This window comes from Triturus cristatus, chromosome 6, assembly GCF_964204655.1.
Source record: "Triturus cristatus chromosome 6, aTriCri1.1, whole genome shotgun sequence".
NCBI classification, from domain to species: Eukaryota; Metazoa; Chordata; class Amphibia; order Caudata; family Salamandridae; genus Triturus; species Triturus cristatus.
In genome coordinates, this window is record NC_140589.1 from 1,694,621,517 (window position 1) to 1,694,645,577 (window position 24,061).

Genomic DNA, 24,061 nt, shown 5'->3' on the forward strand with positions numbered 1-24,061 from the left:
ATCAAGAGATATAAACCTCACTCTTACTGGGAGCCACTGACTACTTTACATTCAATTTATGTTGCCCACTGACTGAAACACTAAAAAAAATAATTAGGGCCCGCTCATAGTTATCAGTTATTCAAGAAACATAAAACACTATACAAGAATGCCTTTATCTTAGTATTAGGTCTAATGTAATGTAAAAACATTTCTAAATATTTGAAAACAATATTGCACATAGCATTACAGAATTAAAAGAGCCTGAAAGGAATGCAAACCATGGAGAACAATCGAGCAAGAGGGTGCAAACAGAACAGGAGAAGAAAATCAGTATTAAATGACCCCAGCACCAGGAGTGTGCACATAAAAGGCGGGAGGACTGGGAGACAGTCTACAAGAGTGGAAGACAGCCCAAGAACTAAAGTAGGTAGGGGCAGCATGATATCTGTACATTAAGGTAAAGTTCTAAATACCTTGTGATGTGTGTGGATCAGAGTAATGGTCTCCAGACGGGGGATGCATAGGAGGGAGAATAAATGGTTGCTGCCTAGCCTGAAATGAATGCAAGAAACAAAGAACGTAACCGAGTAAGTGGACTGGACACTGGAATTGCAAAGCAGCTTCAACCATATAGTCAATGGATAGTAGCTATAAGATGCATGCATTACTCTGTCAATGTCATTTTAATCAAGGAAAATGAGAACAGTGACTTGTATCCCAGATTTAGTTCTAATATTTCCATGCGAAAAGGTAGAATTTGTTTAGTAGGTTTCCAGTTTAGATAAATAAAAAAGCAATGTCATTTGCATCATGTTCAACAGAGGATTACATGAATCAGACTACTCGGTAATTTAAAAGCAAGTTGAAATCATCAGAAAGCGAAGGCTCTGACCTTTTTGTACTGCACTTGAAGTTGCTTACCTGTAACAACGGTGCCTATGCTATAGTAGTGCACCGGAAGCTGGTACATGTAACAGCAGTGCCCTGGATGCGAAGACCTTTTTCACCCATGCAATAGTATTGCACTTGAAGTTGATACCTTTAGTAAATGTGCCCTGGATGCTCAAAACGTTTTCACCCACATATAGTGCTGCGCTTATAGTTCCTACCTGCAACAATGGTGCCCTGGGTGTTTACATCAATTTCACCTCTCTCTTGTGTTGCCCTTTAAGTTGCTGTGAGAAAGTGGCTCTGTATATACTGTTCCTTAATAGGTACAGGGTGTACAGAGTCCACAGACCCCAAGGGTTTAACAGAGGTTAAAGTTAGATATAACCTTACTCTCCAAAGTGGTAGCCTGGTCGAGCAGTAAGGCAGTATCAGAGGACAGTGTAAAGCATGTGTTGTACACACTCAGTCAGCAAATAGTTCCACACACAATAACTGAACTCTAGGCCAAAGGTTTGTATATAAAAAATATATGCTTGTTTTATTTTAGAACCAACACTTGGAATTAAAATATACTTTCTCGACAGGAGATGTTTCATAAAAATACTTTTGTATATGCAATAGACTTTTTAGTAAACAGTTACAAGTAGTTGCAGTAGGCAACTCTATTTCTAAACACAATACATTGAGCTCAATGATAAATTCAAATTATATGCAACAGATTACTTTTTAGATTACTTTTGTAATTCCATGCTTGGATCCTAGATCCAGTCCTGGGTCAGTTCTCAGAATCAGCTGTTGAAAGTCAACTTTGGTACTGTAATGATTTTTAACTAATATTTAGCTATTTCAAAAGTTAGCACTTAGAAAATATTTCAGAGCAAACAATCAATGATTCCCTATGGAAGGAAATGTAGGTTACAGGTACAGTAGGTTATCGTTACTTTTGTAATCCAGTACTGGGTGTCTAGACTCAGTACTGGGACCTTTATCCAAAACAGGTAAGTAATTACGTTTTCAGATGTTATACGATTTTTGATGAATATTTAGAAATTGCAGAAATCAACACTTAGAAGAAATTTCTCAGAAAAACAGTCAATGGTTTCCTATGGAAGAAAAATGAGTTAAAGGTAAGTATAGTTGTGGGTACTTTTCAGAGTCCGTGCTGGGCACCAAGATCCAGCACTGGGAGCTCACCTAAGAGCAGGTGAGTAAATTCGTTTTTGGTACTCGTCTGATTTTTGGTGAATATTTTGAGTTTTGAAAAGTCCACACTTAGAAGAATTTCCAAGAAAAAGCCAGTCAATGTTACCCTATGAGGAAAATGAAGTTAGCGGTTTAAGGGTAAGTACTCGACTGGCAGAGTTGAAGTTCTGGGCATAGACTCAGGGGTCCCCCAGTGTCAGGTAGGTACAGTCAGTTCACCCTTAGCGGTTTCAGGACGGCCGGGTGCAGAGAGAGTTAGGCCCAATGTTATCCTATGAGGAATAGGGGGGCCTGGGTTGGTGGCTGCTGTCGGGCAAGCCACGCGGCTGTGAGAGCTGGGCTCCTGGTCACTTACTCAGGGCAAGTGGGGAAGTAGGTTAGAGTAGAGTTTTCACTGCCAGGGCCACTCGGGCGGCTGGCTGCAGGGTGCTTTTGAGCAGTCGGGCGCTCAATTGATTTCTATGGGAAATCTCCGGTTTGGAAAAAGACTGCAGGCTCGGAGACGAGGACTCTACAGGTGCCACCACCACTTCGAGGGGTAAGTTGGGTAGTTGGAGGATAGGTAGGTACCCCGGGATTGGGCACAGAGGGCCGTGGGGCGCCGGGTGCAGGGGTGCCTTTTGATGTCAGGAATCTTACCCTCTTGTTGATCGCGGTTGGGGTGGCACTCTGTTCTGAGGCTGCAGGCTTCTTCAGGATAGTCGAGGGGGGTCCTTGGGTGCCGGACTCGGGGTCACAGTCGCCGTGGGGTCGTCCTCGTGGGTTTAGTTCACTCCGGCACCGGCCAGGCTTGGCGGGTGCAGAGTGGGCTGGGATCGCGGTTCCGGGCTGCTGCCAGGGGTGAAAAGTAGGTTCTGAGTAAAGCCTCTACTCATGGGAGTCCCAGGGGATCAGAGTTCAAAGGTAGCCAGGTCCTCCGGGGTTTCTGAGGTTGCTGGCCACAAGAGATGCCGGGTTTGGAGCAGGAGCAAGTCAGAGGTCGACAGGCCGGTAGGGCTGGGGCCAAAGCAGTTGGTGTCTCCCTCTCCTTTGCAGCTGCAGGGCAGGTCTTCTTTTCTTCTCGCTCTTCTTGTAGTTTCGGAATCTGGAATATGGGGAAGGAAGGTTCAGGGTGCCCCTAAATACTAGATTTAGGGGTGTTACAGGTAGGTGAAGGCCAGGGACCAATGGGTCCTTGTCCTGGGGTGGGTACACCCCCTATCCTGCCTCTCTCCTGTGGGAGGGGGGCAGTAGCCTAATCCTGATAGGGTAGGGCCTCCCATCTTCAAGATGGCGAGAGCCCGGAGATGTGCTTCACCTCGCCTCCCCCACCTGAGGGGTGGGGTGGGCAGGCTGGCACATCCCCTGTCCTTGTATGGGGTTTCCGGCCAAGCTTCCCGCCAGAGTGGGGGGTTGCAGTGGCCTGGGGAAACTCCTAGAGGCGGCAGGCCTTTGAAGCTTCCCTTTGCTCATCCTGGGGGAGGAGAAGTATCACCTCACCCAGGATGTGCATTGTTGCAGGCCCAGGAGAGCAGGGGCTCTCCCACCCAGGGGTCCAGCAACGTGTCTGCTTTGTGGCAGCCTGGGCAGCCTCAGAGCAGACGTGGATTGTAGGTTAGTTGTAAGGGGGCATCTCTAAGATGCCCTCTGGGGTGCTTGGTACATAAATCTCTCACTGGCATCAGTGTGGGTTTAATGTGCTGAGAAGTTTGATACCAAACTTCCCAGTCGTTAGTGTTGGCATTATGGTGCTGTGGAGCTCGTGTTTGACGAGCTCTCAGCACCATGTACTCTTAAATGGCAGCACTGCACTTACAGTGCCCGGGAATGGACCTGGGTACTGTAGGGGCACAGGGCTCCTGCTCCTGTGCCCACACCATGGTCATAAGACACCCAGCCAGAGGGGTGACTGACATATGCCTTGGCAGTGTGGGTGTTGGGCATGGCACACAGAGATGTGTGCCATGTCGACTCTTCATTTTGTCCTGCACCCAGACACTCCGCCTGCAAAGGCAGTGTGTGTGTGTGTAAGGGTACAGGGCCCCTAAGGGTGGCACAATGAGTGCTGCAGCCCTTAGGGGTGTTCCCTGGTCACAAGGCCCTGGGTACCTAGGGTACCATTTACTAGGGGCTGACATGTGGCCAGGGTTTGCCAATTTGGAGTTTGTGTGTTTTAAGGAAGGAACATAGGCCCTGGGCACCTGATTGGCAGGAGTCCAGGGTACACTCAGTCACAGTACATTCAGCAATTTAGCAAAAAGTGGGGGCATACCATGCAAGAAAGAGGGCACTTTCTCACAGTTGCTACCTGTATCAAAGTGGGAGCCGGATCATCAGATTCAATAGCCGTCACCACCACGAGGATCTGGGCCCCTACTATGATCAGATCACTCGTGTGTCGGCCTTGGTGCCACAATCATTTTCAAAGGGTTTCCTAATTTAAGGATTAGTAGAAGCACAATTGTGACTGGAGTGAGTGCGGGTCATCCCCGATGGATGCTTGCTTAAAGCCAAGCAGAGTTGAAGAGAACCATAAAACGTTCCTGCTTAGATCAGATATGTATTTTGTCCTCCTTTACAGAGCTCATTCCCTAACAATCATTCATTCATTGGATTGTGCACGCTAGTTACTTACGTCACTCAGGGCTTTCCTCCAAGTGAATGAATGAATTGGCGCTCTCAAGACTCAACCACTGCAACTCTCTCCTGACTGATCTCCCCATGACCTGTCTGTGCCCACTTCAATCTATCCTACATTCGTCAGCACGCTTCGCTTACGGGGCCAAATGAAAAGATCATATCACACCGAAGCTGTTACTCCCCGCTGGCTGCCCATCGAAGCCAGTGCCTTATAGAAGACTGCTTGCATCACACACAAGGCCCTACATATGTCCACTCCGTGCTACCTTGTTGACAAACTCAAGATCTCCTGGGGCACCAGACTACCGTGAAATGTATACAATGCTACTTATACTTTCAACTTTTTTATTCTCAGACTTTTATATAGCGCGAGCTGGACCCGAAGGTATCGGAGCGCTTTACATCAGCACCAGTTACGTTCACATGGTGCAATCATTCTCAGGAAGCACAACCAGAATTTGGAACTCCTTACCTCCGAGCCTAGCACCATCACTTCGAGGGCTGTCTTCAAAACAAAATTCAAAGCCTCCTCCTTTAAAGACATTTTGTGTAGTCTCCACAATGTCCCTTATCATGGCTTGAACTACTCTTCTCGATATGGGCATTTTTAGGCAAGCTGCTGCCGCCTGTAATGTGCATACATCTCACGACTATCCAATGTGTGTGCTTTTTGTAAGACTTGAAATCTTATGTGTTTGCAATCTGGTATCTTTGTAACGAACATTCTTTACTGTAAAGCGCTCTAGCACCTATACGTAATGTCCGCGCTATAGAAAAATACATAAATAAATCAATAATACAGCGGTTGATCATCCTGCGGACAACGTCCTTGTTCAGTTGCAAGAGCGAGTCCCCGGACTAGCACTGGCTGTAGAACAGGCGGGTCTCCCGGAGATGCCCTCTGCACGGTAGGGTGCGCTGGTTACACTGGTGTTTGGATACTGTTGTGGTAAATTCAGGATGTTCACAGGTGAGTCGGTTCAGGGGGCAGGCTGGCCCATATACTCTCACTGAGCCGCTGGTCACACAAGCGCGCGATAACATGGCCGCGGCGTTCGCTAAGTGCCCCACCAGCACCAGAGTTCCACTTCCTCTTGTTTTCACAGGGCTGTGTTAAAAACCACACAAAGCAGCCAACCATACTCCGGAAGCAAAGCACTAAACGGCAGAACACTGAAACGGGTGCAAGAAGCTGCAGCCGTCTTTATTTGTTTTACAATGATGAGCATGACCTCTGACCTGCCGCCAGGAACCAGACACGGCTCCTCCCAGCGGCATCTCAAAGTGGCAAAACGTTTCATCACCTGTGTTTTGGCCGGCTTGAAATGAGACATTTCGGTTACTGGGATGCCCTTGCTCCTTGTGTGACTGTGCAAGGAATATTTCACAAGAAGATTTCGGAGGGGGGCAAAACTTCTGTAGGACTCAACACTCAGCCCATGTCCATGTCCAAATAAAACCCCCTTTATGCGCCAGGCGCTGAGTGCACGCTCCCATTCAACATCAATACCAGAGGACACGGGGAGCTCTTATCACAGTTTGAACAGAGGGCGCGAGCTCAGGGAATGAAGGGTAGCGCCATCTAAACAATACTTATGGTGAGAGGCCGCGAACAGAATGACGGATTTTAAGATGCCTCATGGCATGAGGCGCTAAAAAGGCCTTTTTTTGCCTCCGAGGACCACACTTTAAGGAGTAGGAAAAAAACAGTAAATGGATTTAGTTTGCTGAAATTTGTGCGATGTGCGGGTTACAAATTGGAATTTAGGTAATGCTAATTCAGAATGTTATCATTCTGAGGACGATAAACTGAAAATACCAGTACACTGTCATAAAGGGCTTAGAAACCTGGACTATTGGAAGCACCTCTTTTAACACAATTTGTTATAATAACAAAAATAATAATTAGTATTATTGCGAATATTTCACTAATAATATTACTCATGTTTTTGTGTTACTTTATCTTTTTTTTCCCACAATGGGCTAGAGGTTGAGACTCTCATACAAAATGGTCCCCAAGAATAGTAGGTGATGTGAATACTAGCGGTTTCATAAAAAATGAGGGAGGGGGGCTGATACACATATACTTTTAAAACATATGGTAGATGAGGAAATGGACCCAGGTGACAAACACATTTTGTGAGGAAATCCAACAAAAGGCTGCAGTGGGAATGTGCGGTGTGTAGGTTCTTCTAGGGAATCCACATGTTCTACCACATTAAAGTGTGGGGTGTACACTTTATTCCATTAAGTGTATCAAACATGTTCTTGAGACCTTACTTCCCACCCCTTTGCCCAAGCTTCAATCCTCTGTTCGCAAGTCACTGTCGAACAGAATAAAATGCATTTGTCAATAATTGCTGAACGTCTCTGAGAAATGTCACAAGGTTGGGTGATGACATAGCCAATGTCTTAAGTTATGAGTTAAAAAAACCAGTTTTCCTCGGTGACATTTTGCATACTCACTACGCTTCATGCACCCCGATTCAGTGGTCAAAACCCTGTTTTAGACTCGAATGAATGAAAAAGATATTATTTTGAGGGAAAAGCAACCTAAAAAGCAATCCAGTCGCTACTACCACAGTTAGTTAAAGACACAAGTTTATAACCCCTTCCAGAATCCTGTATGATAGTCTTCCACCCACAGAACGTTGGCAAGAGTATAACTTCGGTGCTAGAAAGGAAAAGGCTCCGCCCAGTCTAGAATACTGTATTCTTGGGACCAGCTCCAAGCTATTTCCAGCTGAACTTAGCACTGGCTTGGAAAGTACCGCCTAACTCTTTCTTGAATAAATATCAGTTCAGTCTATCAACTTAGCCACATTCCTGGACACCAGGAAACATGCCACGTCACACTCCTGCTCAAGAAATCCTCCACTGACCCAGCCACGCTTTCTGAATACAGACCCATCTCCCTCCTTCCATACCTGGCAAAAGTCTTAAAGAAACGAATCAACCAACGACTAAACTAACACCTCAGCAACTACCAGCTCCTCAATGTCAAGCAAGCCAGATTCAGGCAACCACAGTATAGAAACAGCACCCAATGCCGTCAGATAACATACACATGATCCTTAACAGAGGGAACACAGCAGCCCTCAATCTCCTAGACCTCTTCAGCACTTGACATGGTCTCACCACACCCTCCTCCGGTGTTTCTGCACAAGATTGGCATCCATGCACCTGCTCTCTGGATCTGCTCCTTTTTAACTGACCCCTTACTCCTTGGAAGCCCCAAACTCATTTGTGGAGTGCCTCAAAGCGCATCGCTCAACCCCAATCTCTTCAACACAGGCACGAGTCATCAGTCCAACATCATCTGCGCACAAGACATGAACATCCTCTCCTACGCTGAAGATATGCGACTCATACTCTCCCTCTTGGACAAGACACCAACACAAGAAACATGTTCACCGCCTGCATGACTGAAGTTGCTAACTGAATGAAAGCCAACTGTCTTAAGCTCAACAACTACAAGACAGAAGTAGAAATCTTTGTCAAGTACACTTACTCACCTGGGGCTGCAATCTAGTGGCCGCACAAGCATGGCCCCCACCAAACACCCACATCAGGAACCTTAGAATCATCAACAGAAACCGGACATGACCACAAAAGTCAATGCAGTCACTCCATCCTGCTTCCAATCCCTGAAAATGCTGAGGAAGATGTTCAAATGGGTCCCAAGCAACATTAGAAAAACAGTCACTCACTCCATAGTCACCAATAATTTGGACTACAGAAGCACCCTCTACACCGGGATCACCAAGCAACTCATCACTAGACTACAAACCGTCCAGAACTCCGCAGCCAGACTCATCCTTAACCTCCCACACATAACTCGCATCACACCACACATCCCAAAGCTCCACTGGCTCCATACACACAGACGCTCATTTCAAACTCCTCATACACACATTCAAAGCACTAACCAACTTAGGCCCCACCTACCTGAACAGCCGCATTTCCTTTTACCAACCACCCTGTCACCTCTGCTCTGTATGACTCCTACTCGCACACACCCCATGCATACATATAACCAGATCAGGGGGACAGGCATCAACTTACATCGCTCATTAAGTGTGTGAAACGACGTCCCACTCCACATCAGTCTCCTCCTCTCTTATTGAATTTCTCAAGAAGCTGAATATCTTGCTTTTCAATAAACCACTCTACCATAGGCAGGGCCAGGCACACACACCTGCTCAGCACCATGAATTAAACATATTTTGAAATCACAAAAGGCGAGTAAGAAGCCACCACTCGATGTTCACCAATGGGTACAAATCATCAAAAAACCATTTGAACACGCTATTAATGAGAAGTACCATGACTTAGTTCAGGAAGACGGGATTCAAGCTGGGTTTTCAGGTTACCCACATAAGACACACAGTAGTGAACCTAAATTGAAATAATTATCACAACAATTTAAATTTAAACTGACTTTAGTATAGACTTTATAAAAGAGAGAGAAGTAAAAGTTTGGAACTATGGTGTTCCAAGACTGATCTAGAAAAAATAAAGATGTGATCTGCCCACCCACGGGTAACAATATTGCTTCAAGTGGGGAATAGGTCTGACCGAAAGTGTGCAGCAATCTCTACTGGAAGGTGACACATTAAACATATATATATTTCTAGAGATTTCAATAAGCTGGCATAGGTACACTTTAAGAGCCCCTTCGCAAATTACATTTTTTGAGAACTTGCCTTAGCTCAGTCTTCTATTTCTAGGTAAGAGAAGCACCATAAGGACTCTTAATGGTGACATACATTTGAAGGCTGTATCCAGATATACATAATTTTTATAGACCATGATTACCTACCTGCCGGTAACTGCAGTGTGGAAAAATGTTTTATAAATGGGTTACTAGACATTTTTCTCAAACTGTACCAGTATTGAAACATTCTGTTAGTGCTGGAAGATGCAGTTGTTATACACAAGATGACCTGTTAATCCAAACGCCCATTGCTATTAGATAGCTGAGCCCAAGGCTCCCCTGCGACGGCTGAATGGTTGCGAGATGTGACAGAATGGGCTGGGGTGGAGGAATCCATATGAAAAGGGTGAGGAGGGAGGATAGACTTGTGGATGACCTGCTTGCATGGGGGGGACATGATGCTTGACCCGAGTGAAGACAATGTTATAGCCTCCCCTACTGCGGCAGATGTGCGAGGTGGGGGAACTTCCGAAACTTGAATCTCATGGGCACAGATAGGGAGTGGAGTGCCCGCGGGGTCAGCTAACCCTTGATATTATAAGGAGTGGTCAACATGAGTGGAATGCTGAAGAGGTCTCTGTTCACCGCCCGCGGGCGCCGAGTAGGGATGATGTGATGAGGTTGATGTGAAATGAGCAGAGCACGGGGGAGCGGGGGAGCGTGGGGTAATGTTTCTAATATTGTATTTCAATAGACTCAAAGGCATGTGCTATTATGGGACAAGGTGTCGGAAGCGCTGATCGCCCATCCGCGTTGATGCCGTTGGAAAGGGACGTATCATCAGGATATACTGTGCTGTGCCTAGTTAGTGAACATTCTGTGAATATGTGTGTTACTAAAATACTAATAAAAAATATTTTTAAAAAAAAGATGACCTTGTAAATGTAAAATCACCATACTCCTTGGAATTTTCGGAGTGGTGCCTGACAGCGTTTTGTTGTCAGATAAACGCAGGAGAACAACCAGAGAAAATATTGTTTCCACCATTTACCCTCTCCACTACTGGAGACAGAGGTGCATACTGCAATTAATGGTATTAATGTCTCAGGCCTCTGCAATCTATTTATTGGCCAAGATCGAAATTGGGTCTTAGTGTGTTGAGAAGTCAAGTAATAAAATGTATACAATTTAGCTAAAGAATCAGATATGTAAATCAACAACTGGCAAATTACACCTTTTGTCTGCAATATATTTTTTGCTGTGGTACTTTCATTGGTTTTTGCAGAAATAATGCTGTTAAGCTCCACGACTAAGTCTACTGTATCTATGGATGGACCAGAAACATGCTTTTTGAATATATCCCGTCTAACATAAAACAACTATGAACAGGCTTGTTTGTCCTGTGCATCTACCAACAAGTTTACCAAGCACACCTGTAATCAGCTGAATGTATTTGTTATTTGCTTGTTATGATATTTTATTCCAACCACCCGCTCTGAAAGATCTGCTCCTCTACTACAAAAGAACAATCAACCTACCAGGGATGTTGCACTCCTGTTGGGCCAACGTCTGGTAATGGGAGGAGAATTTGACTGCCTGAATAAAAAAGAAATAGGAATAATTAAGTATATGTTTAAGAGCATTATGAAAATCTCCTTTTTAGTAGCAAAACATGAAAGGTTTTATCTTGCGGCGTACAAGCTGAACAGATGGAATCATTTTTCTTTAACTTCATCAGATGTTAGTTACACTGCTTCTGAGTCACCAGACTCAACATCAAGAGAATAAGTAGCTTGGAGTCTGGATAAATGCCAGCCCCTACATAAATCAAAGCTAATAGATGTATTTAATTGTATTGTGATCTTGCAGAATTCATACATGATTTACTGTCATCAATGTTCATGTCAGAAGTGTTGAGAAGTTTGTGCACTTCTGTTGCAAAAATACCTTCCCAAACAATAACTGAAGGACGATGTGAAAAACTCTTCTGTGCGCTAGAGATTTATTGGGTTGAGGTAGAAGGAGGGTCATAGAAGGGAGTTAGCCTACTGGATTGTATCCTGAGGACATCTCTGAACCTCGGAATCCACAGAAGTGAGAATCCGGGAGAGTCGGGATATAGTCATCTAACACACTGATGAATACATCTGAAAAAATTACCTTAAATTGCACTCTTTCAAAAACAAAGCTTAACTGAAAAATAATATCTCTAAGGATGGGAACCCAAACATCTGAGAAGTGTGAACTGTTCTTGTCTACTCATCATGTAGTAGCCCTTATCGGTGCTCTAGAGCCAGCCCCTCAGATGCTAGGAATCTGGATTCTGTGTCCATCCCGGCTCGTTTGAAAGGGGCTCCCATATGAAGACTACGCCTCCAAATCCAAGTACCAGAAATGTGGGATATGGAATGAAACCTTCTGGGGAAAAAAGTCTGATACATTTATCTTTCAAATATAAATGGCATTCTGGGAAACTGTATTGGAAGAGTGGCGGCTTCTTTCTAGATTAGTCTATTTTTCTTCAGTTAGATAATCTGCTATAAGGGGTATAAAATGTGGATATTTAAAAAGCCATGAATCTCTCTGTGAAAAAAATGAGTACATTAATTTATTTGGGGTGGGGTTTTGTTCCATCGCCTCTAGACTTAAATACAGGCAAAAATTCGGAGAATAGCAACAAAGAACAACTGCAGAGATAACGGATGTTTACACTAGATTACATCACCTTAAACCTTCTAACACATACAGTGATATGTTACTACATCGCGGTCGAAATATTTATCTACAAAAACATTTCATCCACTATAATCCCTGTTACTATGTCATGATGGTAAAATCTGTGGGGAAGTATAGATTATTATTAACTTTACATCTGCTTACCTTGATGATACAGCGGTAGTCAAAGAAGGTGATGCAATATATTTTGTCATTTTGTCATGTAATATTTCGACCATGAATATTCACAACCCCCCCCCCCCCCCAAATATACCACTGCACCAAAAACAAATACAGGTGTTCACAAAATATATTCTTATCGGTGTTATCCGTTTATGACATGCTTCAGAATGATTTTGCTGTTCATAAAATAAATTATGTACAGAAACATACATTTCATTTTGCCCCTTCTTTTAAACTTGACCAATTTTCTTAAAAAAAAAATAAAAAAAATGGTTTTGTGAATTTTTCTTTATTTTACCTAAAAGAAAATCCCAATTGAATTGCAGTACAGAATTTATTTTCAAATTTTTGTAGCTTCTTGTGGCTTAAAGTTTGTGAGCTACTGATTTATACCTCCATCTGCTTTCAATAGGAAGTACTCTGTGTGTTTGGTTTGGTGAGCAGGCATATACGAAATTGTATTTTTGAGGGTATATTTCACAAAATTGGATGCAAATTTCATGAAATTATGCTTTCAAACCACAATTTCTGGTTTGCCAGTATTTCGTGTGACTTTTTTCACATAAACGCAAACCTCATGTAAAAAAAAGTCTGTGAGATATCGACATGACACAGGTAACAAGAAGATAACATTTCTGCGCGCACCACTACTGCTGAAATCTCGTGATGCTTTAATATTATTTTTTTTTTTTTTTTACAAAAGGTGCTTGTTCGCTTAAAAAGTTAGACAAACTTGAATAATGCCCAATGTCACGAAATTTCAGGATTTTGGCTGTATAAATAGAATTTTGCTCAGGTCTAGTCAGTTGATCGGAAGTCATTGACCAGCAAGAAGTTGACTGACTAGTCATTTGGCATCTGTTTGACATTCTTGGTCTATATTGCTTTATATGTGATATGTGTGAGCAGACAGTGATTTAAGGGCTTCTTTGCTAGTTTAAGATTGGCATATAAAAGGCTGTTCCCTGATTCAAAACGAAACCACAACCATGACAAAAAGACACTGGTGGCGTGCACTGATTCACACAGATCGAAGGGGGGAGTTGGCTTTGTTGATGACGTCCATACCTGTAACTGTTTGAGATCGATTTTTGCAGATGTATCATACAAGATTTGCCTTGTGCTGATTGTTCAGCTGGAAAATATATATATATATTTTTTTTTATAAAAAGGTTGGCATTTAAAAATTCAACTCCCACTCCTCCTCCTAAGAACTCCGCCAGCAGCCTTCTCTGCAATTCAGCTGCCAGCATTCGCATGCATATTGTATACATTTAGAAAGGAAGCATGTCTCCATTCACCTTCTCATTTCCAAACGTCATACTTTCTTGCATTCTTTTGTTGGTAACTTTACTCTACTGCGCCACTGCCTGTCTCTTCAGCACTTTTGCCTGCTGTGTAATTCTTTCACCACACGTCGAGGCGGTTTACTTCTCTGCGTGTTTGTTGTGTGATTCTGTGGGCGCCTTTGAGTGGTGCCCGCTGTTTGGGGTTGGTGGGTTTCAGTGAAGCCTCAACGCTGGCGCTTCACAGCCCGGAGGTGTAATTAATGTCTGGAGTTGATGGGTTTTTGAAAAGCTTTTCAAAAGTCTGAGCTGTCTTCACAGCTTGTGCTAGCATCACAGGTTCGCTCAGGCAGTCGGATGTCCCCATCTGCCGTGTTTGATGTGACCATCTGTTGGTGCAGGGCATGCCTCGACATCTGAAGGAGCGCACTGAAGATGTGACCGCATCCTCGAGGAGCTGTGGCTAAACAGGCATGCACGGCGAGAACCCGGTCTTAAAGACGCTTTTGTGTAGGGCACAGGATGCTCTACTATTCTACACAATTCTGGCTTTCACTCCCTAGAAGTCAAACTCTTAATTTATTTGAGATCAAATTAAAGCGCTATTTTCAGCCCACTGACATTGCCCTTGGGGTGCAAGTTAGTAAGGGTTAGTTCAGAGCAGTTTTGCACAAGTCCGCTTTGAAATCTCCAGCTGAGACCAGTGTGTACTTCTGTTAGTCGCTGCTGATGTACAGTAACATAACTCACAACTCACGGGTGGCGGGGCTTTAAGGGGGGCGGGTCCTGCCCGCCTCCAGCACCGGCAGTAATTACAAACACGTTGAAAAGGGGCTAGCCGGGCTCTATAATTATGTCCTTAACTTCACTGGAAAAAACACGGAGCTTTTTCTGGACAGTCTGCACAAGAATTATTAAGGTAATCAAAATCCGCGATGCAGTCCCGGTACATTTCAGACGTTTTAGTTCATGATGCATAGTAAATATGTTCTTATTTCCTGGGAGAACGTTCTTTTCTCATTCTTGTGCAAAAATTATGTACAGGTCACACTGAAAAAAAAGTTGCCTCTAGGTGTCTGACAAGGTGGTCGCAGATGGGGTACACCGGAGGCGAAAGGCAAGACAAGTTTCTTAAATCGTATGTGTTCTACATACATGTTTATCGACTCCTTGACCGCCCTGCAGAACGCACAGAGCGACGGTCACATATGTGTCAAATGTAACTGGAAAGTTTGTGAAGGAGCTACTCAAGTGTCGAAATATTGACACCGCCATGCAAAAGGAGAGCGAGAGAGCGCGCGCGTGCGTGTGTGTGAGAGAGAGAGAGCGCGTGTGTGTGAGAGATCCACGCTGTGAGGACCAACTCGGTCCTCACTGCGTGAGTTAACCTTGTCAGAACTCGATAAACACTCTTTGGTGTGTTACAAGGACGGGTCGCAGGAGTGTGTTTAGGTACTTACGAGTGAGTGTATCGAAAAACAAAAAGCGCAGTTCGCAATATAACATTCCCTACTATCAATGTGTGCGTGGATTTAGAATAGTAATTACACACTTCATTACGGTCAATGGCCGGTCTTCATAATAATAGGTATGTTATTTTGGGGGGGGTAGGGGGGGGGGATGAGAGAAAGAGTAGTGTTGAAGTTGAAAAGATGAAGGTAGTACATGCAAAAGAAGACAGTGTAAAGTTAGCGACTGGGAGGAAGGAGATGAAGTACAATACATGCCGGCGGATGGACTTCAGAAAGATAAGCAGAGAACAAGCGCATCTGTCACCATCAGAGATAGACTGCAGAGGAAAGTGTCATGACGGGAAGAATGGGGGGGGGGGGGGGGGGAATAATCAGATTTCTGATGAATGACATTCAGTGCTACAAGCATTGGTAAAGTCTGACTTATTTTAGGTGTTTGTTACTGCGTGATGTGTTTGGATGGGTGTTTGTTATTGTGTGATGTGTATGGCTACACTAGCAAACAACAAATATTGAAGCTCCCAAATACTAGTCAAGTGGCACGCTGTGTCCAGAAGAGGTTTCAAGTATATGTTTTAGGCCGTGCCAATAAATGCGGAGGCCGCACCCCTTGTGAAGAATCCCTAGTCATGCTTCTTTGGCCAAGCCTCCTTTGAGACCCACACCATTTTTATTCCACTTAAAGCGCTGTGAGTAGAGGAGATCTCATTGATGTTTGTTATCATTTCATATTTAAGAGAAAAATCTCTCCAGTGGATTCTGCCGACACGATTCATCCTAACAATTTGAAAAATATGAGTCGCTCCTCATGGCACAGTATATCGAAGTACATATTTCAGGGCACTTGGCCTTTTCTTTCGCTGAAGCAGTTTTGTTTACAGGCGCCATTCTCTACTGTGTGCCCCGTCTTATTCTAAATTATGTGAAAAACTGTCGAGGGAGACCTAGTTCTTCTTGTGACTTAGTTTGAGGTATTTGAGAATGTTTTTTTCCTTTGTGGGGTGTGCATTGAATGAAAGTATTATGAATGTTCTGCTGTGCCAGATATATGATCAGCTGGGTCTGGCGGCTCAGAGGAATAATGCATCCAGTCGAGGGATCTATGTTAGACCTCATGGTCGCAGAGTCAGATCTCTGCGTTTCACCTTAGCTTTTCTTCTTGCCAGGTCAATAAAATAAAGACCATTGTACTGGGTAACAACCCTCTATTTTTCAGTGCCAAGATGCCCAATAGCACTTGAAAAATACTGGTTATGATATGTAGTGCCTCTTTAAAGGGCCTAAGACAATGAGATATGGAGCTCCTGGTAAATTGTCCTAGGGATGAGTTAACTGTATCCTACTCATCCGAAACCTGTTTCTTGAAGGCTAAAGCACCTGTGTTGTGTACCCCTGTGCTTGGCCTTCCATCAGCTTATCAGATCCCTGTGCATATGACACTTGTTATTTCCCCTTTATTTTCTTAATAATGCAGACAGACTCAACTGACATGAAGTTATTCCTTCTCACATGGCATGCCTCAGAGCTCCTACCTACTCATATTTTGCAGATTGCTAGTGCTTTAAGGCAAACATGATGAACTGAGCTGTCTGCAGGTACTTTGTGTTACGCAGCTCAAATGGTTTATTTCCTAACTCAATAGAACTCACTTTACCTACAATTACATTACTCCGGGTCAGCCATCAGGGTACTCCAGATCGTGACTGTCGGTTGCCCACGTCTCAGAAGCAGATGCTTGATCCCGGAGCCATGTTGTTGGTTAACGGGAGAATGGCAGAAAGAAGCAAAATATTTCAGAAGGATTCTACCGGATGGTTGCATTCATGTGCTGCACTCCATTCCAAAGCATGGCTTCTGAAAATTACATTGAAGAGATTGACACCGTTGCTTTGGAAATGTGTCTCATGTAGCACAGCGACATACGACGGGGTGCCAGCAGCACAATGCAAGGATATGGGTGAAAGAAACTTTAGAGCATTGAAGCGGTCTACTAGCAGCCCCTACCTCGTGAATTTACTGCGGATGGGTTGGCTATTTCAGAATTCAGGTAAAAAAATCAAGTGAAATCCAAAATAACAGAACGGGTAAGTAGTGAGTGACGGAAGTGCGACTGAGACTAAATACAAAGTTACATTTCAGTATCAAATCTCCATAGCAGGTCCCTCTTTCATCGTTTAGCACACAGGCCGTATTGAAAGCCCAACGGTGTCTGGTACCACTTTAAAAATACAACATTTTTTGGGCCCACTCACACAATTCCTAGATGACACCGTGAAGAGAACTTCTTTACCCGCTCCCCCACAACAAGAAGTTATCAAGCCTCCCTGACCTTCTACTGTTTGTCTATAATTATGCTTTGATTTATCATCTTCTATAATATATGTATATGCATCTATATATTTAAATTGTGTATTTCTGTCATATGTTATTTACGATTTCTGTGAACCTTTGACTGTATTCATACCAGCTTATATGTCCTTTTACCATTTTAATGGATATTATATATCATTGTTATCCTGTATTACACCCTTATGCATCTTTGTATCAACAAATAACTGCATCTACGAAGTATTGTTTTTATGATCATATTAATCTTTTCAATAAACCTTTTCTTGAACTTAAAAAAAAAAAATACAACATTTTAGAAAATGCTGCAGGAAAGGATCTAATCCATGTGGAGCATCAGATATTTTTCAGAAGTATCCTTATCAAGAAAATACATACAGACTGACCCTAGACGCTTGATCACCTGTCAGTTTTTAAATAAAGATGGTAAATGCCTATCCTTAAGAAAAGTAACTGCTATGAAGACTAGTTTATCCCAATGAAGGCTATTTGACTTTATGGATCGTTGAAAATCTTTGTCGACAAATATAGAGAATTTAGAGAAAGTGAAAGGTTAAAATATGGGGAAATAATATGCGCTTTATATTGGTCATGGGTTGTATATCTGAAAGCATTTAAAACCTGTACAAATACATATATTTCTACAGATGATTAGTTCTATCGGTTTTCATATTCCAAACCGCAGAGACCTCTTTATAGGCCATTATACAACACAATTGAATATAATGAGAAACCCAATCTACCCTTGAGGGCTTGGGCAAATCAAATGAACGGGTAAAAGGCGCCTTCAAGGGATTTATTTGGAATACTCTGTTCTATTGCTTTTGATATATATTTTAAACTGCAAGAATTATTGATAAACTCGCCAGAGAGATATTATTCAAATGTATTTTAACTAAGAAATATTTTTGTTCCTTGTGAGGACATAAGAACCAATGAACCAATCACAAAACAATAAATATTCAAAACACGGGTATATATAGAAAAAGGTTTTATCTTTTGAAATTTATCAAGGGTACTACACAGTTATACAAACAATGTAGCAAGAGGAAAATAAATACAATTGTATAATCCTTCAATGTCACTATTGTAAACACTTCTTCTCATTGTACATTATTTTCCAGAAGAGAGTGTGAATGTCGATGTTTCAGTCTCTATGCATTTGTCCATAAAACCATTGTCAGGACTATCATAAATTTAACAGTTGACCCCTAGTGAAACATGAAATAAATAATAATTACCATGCGTGAATTTAATCTATACATTCCTTAATTTACAGAAAATTATTGATACACCCATGCAAAAAAATTATCATTTCTCAATTCACAAAATTTCACATCAATGAAGTTAAGAATATCTCAAGATGCATATATTCTGTAACATCCTTAGAACTCAAAGAGATTTCTATCCACAAGAGCACAGACATGGATTCTAATGTGTCTGAATTTATCAAAACCATGATTTTCATAGATCTTTTCTAATTAGGCAAAATGGTTTAATCTGGAGCCAAACTTCATGGAATTGCATATAAATTATTTTGAGATTGATTTGTACATGAAGCAAAGAGAACATATTATTAAAAGTCATCTTATCTTATAATTCATCAACTACAAATTCAAACAGCCACATCGTATATTTCAAAAGTCTTTTTATAAAAGAGTTTTGTTGTGGAGCCAGAGCAATGGTGAATACATGTCTAACTACCATCTTAAAATGCCTTGCCATTATTTTGGATTACTTGGAAGACCTATTCCTTGATTCTCCATGAATATATAAATAGCAATCCTCAATAAGTTTCATTATAAGAGTGATATTTAGCCATCCTTACTGATCTTGTATTATAGACTGCCTAAATAGTTACATGAGAGCCACTCATAATAACTATCAGTTTTTAACCCGTTTACAAATGCCCCTAGTTGTATTGTCCATTTTACTCATTTAAATATGGACCTATACTTTCTGTTATAACAATTGTGACTTAAACAGAAAGTTAACAAATACCTGAATGGTGTTTCCAAAGATTCAAGAATTATAGAATACAATTGATACGTATATGCCATTATCTGTCTTTGAATTCTCTCTTCAGTGTAGATGCAGGTCTGCATGGCTTGACAATTTAAGAGATTATTTTTTATTGCTCCGGGGTCCACGCACATGGGCGGGACTATTCACTAGATTATGACTATAACAGAGATCCCCTACTACAGAACTATGAAAATCATGGTTTTGATAAATTCAGACACATTAGAATCAATGTCTGTGCTCTTGTGGATAGAAATCTCTTTATGAGTTCTAAGGATGTTACAGAACATATGCATCTTGAGATATTCTTAACTTCATTGATGTGAAATTTTGTGAATTGAGAAATTATAATTTTTTTTTGCACGGGTGTATCAATCATTTTCTGTAAATTATGGAAAGTATAGTTTAAATTCACACATGGTAATTATTATTTATTTCATGTTTCACTAGGGGTCAACTGTTACATTTATGATAGTCCTGAAGATGGTCTCATGGACAAATGCTTAGAGACTGAAACGTCGACATTCACACTCTTCTGGAAAATAATATACAATGAGAAGAAGTGTTTACAATAGTGACATTGAAGGATTATACAATTGTATTTATTTTCCACTTGTTACATTGTTTGTATAACTGTGTAGTACCCTTGATAAATTTCAAAAGATAAAACCTTTTTCTATATATACCCGTATTTTGAATATTTATTGTTTTGTGATTGGTTCTTATGTCCTCACAAGGAACAAAAATATTTCTTAGTTAAAATACATTTGAATAATATCTCTGGGGAGTTTATCAATAATTCTTGCAGTTTAAAATATATATCAAAAGCAATAGAACAGAGTATTCAAAATAAATCCCTTGAAGGCGCATTATACAACACAGGCAGGCAATTTTGGCTGTTTTGTTGTAAACAATAAACCTACCTGTGGCTTCAACTAGGTGTTCCTGCTAGAGAGTATGCACCATACCTTAAATGAGACATCTTGTGATCTTTTGCCTTACAATGGAAACACAGTGTAAGGATTCATGAGGAATCAATGACTTGCAACCGAGCCACTCATCTGTATGTGCATTATGTAAACAATTCTGTCTGACCTACACACTAACACAGCTTACTCCCAAGCTGTCCAACAAATTTGTGCTTTTTCACTGGCATGTGCAAGTCACCCATTATCATTCCTTAATCATCTTGAAGCTCTCTTCACTGGCTTGGCAATGAAAACCCATCCCGATCTGCCCGGGATGGTCCAGACAAGAAACCATCCCATTTATTTTACTTTATGTACATATTATATTTAGGATTCACCCACCCTAAAACATTGAAGCACTGTACAGAAAGCATCAGTATGTAGTAGAAGCATCTTGCACATCGGATGCTGTATGTAGGGCAGGGTGGTGTGTGTGGGAGGTCAGTTTCAGACTGAATTATAGAAACTAAAATGTTTGGATATGCAAATGTGACAGCACAACACAGTGCAACTAGCATTTTTACGATTCTTATCTTATTTACACCTTGTGGTCATCATCTACATAACAATCTATCATCTACAAAAAATCGAAATGAATCTTTCAACACTCAACAATTCAAGATATCCTCTTTAGGCCATTCTTTCATTCCAGGACACTTCAAAATATGACTAGAAAGCTCCAAGAATTTTAAAGCAGAACGAGGTGTAGATAACATTCTATTTCCGGAGATGCTCCCTCCAGTAAACTAGACCAACTATTGTCACAAGCCATAAACCTTGCATCACCAAGTGCACAGAGGTTTTATAGTCAGATCTCGCTCTCCATTCATGTTACTTTTGGAGTTCACCTTAGAAAAGTAAATTTTAGCATCAAAGTAGAACCAGAAGGGACGAATCCATGGTACAAACAGCGCTATATATGATTGATTTCTATTTAACAAGGGTTGCATCTTTTCTAAGCCGACACGCATTATCGTGATGTGTTTTAAACCTCTGTTTCTATTTGGTTTGTTAGTGTGTTTTGACTGATTTTAGCAAACGGTGCAATAGGTTACCAATGATAAACTCATATGGTGCACATCCTTGAACCACTAGGCATTGGGCAAAGCTGCTTGGATTTGACTGTGAGACCAGTGTTGTTGGCAGAGCATTATGTCTGCAGGCATTTGAGATAGGTGTGAAGATGGGCAGAAGCGGACTCAGCATATGCACAACGGTCTTAACTTCTGTTGTTTGTGTACATTTAAGGACATATATTGGACTGGAGCATGGGCACTTGCTATTCACTGTTCAGTTAATACATCATAAAAGGCTGGATGAAAATTCACTAAACCAAGAAAAAGCATTGAATGAAGCTAAGCACTGTGTCTTCAAATAGTGGTGTACTTGCCATCAGCGGCTCCTAAAATAGATTCTGAACATACATGTAAAAGCCCCCTGCTTGCTCAATTAGTAAAATACACATTTGCAATTAACACTCCTACAACAACTATGTTTACTGTCTTACGCCGGACACAGTAAAACATAAATGTTGCAGGTCTGTTGACTGTTCATACTGATGATACACATAAAAATAGCTTGAGGCTGTATTCTATTTGTAGTCTGTACACAATTTGTTAAAACACAATGACACACCCTGCCATGGCATACAACAGTCAGTTCACTAACTTGCTAGGTCAAGATTGCCTTTGGTTGCAGGGTGCAAGGAACAATGGGAAACAATTACAGATTAGGTAGGCCAAGTCTGAATGTACAGGCATTTTAGCATTTTTAGACAGACACAGCTTTATAAAAGGATAGAAAAACGTCTGCCTTTGACCTCGCTTACGGCACATTCTAGCAGAACGACTGAACTTGGATCGGTTTCCATAGTTTTTTTTTACAATACCATTAGTTAAACAAATTAATCTACTGACTTACATTGTAGAACAGAAATGTGAAGTATAAAAATACAGTATCCACAGAATAAAGATCCATTAACAAATGATCAGCTACTTACTCAGTAAAAATATTATTTTCCTTGTAGAAGGAATGCCTTGCAGAAAATAACCTGGAAATATACTTTGCATTTTCAATATCATCCTGAAATATAAAAAGAGAAACAAAGCATTATTAACGGTCACAAAGTTGACAGCGCTATAAGACATGCATAAAGTGATAATGCCTGCGGCGACCCAGGGCTTCTAATGCCACTGGCACGAGGATTATGCCAGTACCCTCACAGACTCAATCAGCACCAACTCTTTATCCAGCGAATCCACCTCTAGTCATGGTTAGAGTATGGAAAGTCGTAGGTGCTCCGAAAGAAATGTCAAATCCCTCCAATAACACTGTTTATCAACTTGGCAGTGACTGTCCATAAATCTTTCAATTGTTCTTTCAAGAATCCTCCACAAGCGCCGGTAGCATATCTGGAATCTCATACTAGGCATTATTTTGCCCTTTTCCCAATTTTAGCACTTCGGAGACACTGGATTTTAATCTGAAGCTTAACATAATATGAAGTAAAGGATGGCATGGACTACATCAGACAATTAGGACCGCGATGAAACTAACCAACATGTCTTGAACCTGAACTGCTTTTTGCTGCCCATATAGAGATGTTGACCTGATGCTTGGAAAAGGACGCCTCCTGTCGCCCCTGGATGATTGGTTTACTTTGTACTCAACTCATGGAAATGTCATACTGCTGATTTGCTGCTGGTACAACATGCTTTCTTGGACCCCCGTTCAGGCACTCCTCTTCCTTCACCTGCCACAAGAACAACTGAACTAATCTCGGACGCTCTCCCGCCCAATAAATCGTGGCTAGACATTGAAGTCTGTTATAAAGAGGTAGAGGTTTGCTGACAACAGGCCCATACATCATAGAAGAGGGACACTGGTTACAATTGAGTTTAAGGTTTGGTGCCTAGATGACTGGACAATATAAGGTGACAACGGTTTGTGTTTAGATCTATTAGTTTTTCTCAGTGGATTCACACTGTCAAAGTAAAATGACAAAGACTGTTTAAGGGAGACCATTAGTTAAATACAGGACTGGGAGGTGCTGGAACAGCTTGAATGAAAGGAGCGGCATCCATCAAATTACTATTCAGCCAGACATCAACATTATGCATCGAGGTCGGCTGTCCACCACCTTACACAAATACTAAAAACTAAGAAGGTTATTCAGCTTTTGATTGGTAGGGTGCTGTCCCAAAAATGTGGGCGAGTACCCTGCCCACCAAACTCATTGTTCCCCCTTGCTCTATTTATAATTGGGGGAACCACCATGTTTTTGATAGTGGAGCATACACTGCCTGTGGAGGCGGAAACGTCTGACCAACAGATATTGGATCACTGGTCAATGAATATCAGACTGTCCGCCCTACTGGGTTGTGTTGTCACTTTGCCCTGCTTAGGACCGCTTGGCAGTCCTAAACAGGAAAAAAGGAATGACCTCACCAAGGTGGGGAGAAAGCTTCCAGTATGTGAGGGCCATTCATTTTTTGTTTTTCCTGAAAACAAGAAAATTACTGTGTTTCTGCACCCAGCAATGTTTCAGTGCCTTTAGCAGAGCCACAGAGATGTTCACTTGCGTATCAGAGTCCCCTAAAGTTGGTAGGCTGTACTCTGCCAGGGCAGCACAGTACATCCTTTGCTGTCCTGAAAGAGCGGTCTCCAGACAAGCAAACAATAAATAAACGCCCAAGTGCTGACCACCTTGATACTATT

The 24,061-nt window shown here is 41.9% G+C and overlaps 1 protein-coding gene across 2 annotated transcripts in view; it reads right to left on the reverse strand.

Moving 5' to 3' along the window:
• PTPN14 (protein tyrosine phosphatase non-receptor type 14) overlaps window positions 1–24,061 on the reverse strand; it is a 375,359-nt gene that overhangs the window by 58,759 nt on the left and 292,539 nt on the right. For both annotated transcript variants that reach the window (XM_085612914.1, XM_085612915.1), the window contains exons 10-12: window positions 22,344–22,426; window positions 10,891–10,948; window positions 456–534 (exon numbers count right to left, since the gene is read on the reverse strand). In XM_085612914.1, coding sequence (XP_085469040.1) covers window positions 456–534; window positions 10,891–10,948; window positions 22,344–22,426 — 220 coding nt within the window. The remainder of the gene's footprint in view (window positions 1–455; window positions 535–10,890; window positions 10,949–22,343; window positions 22,427–24,061) is intronic.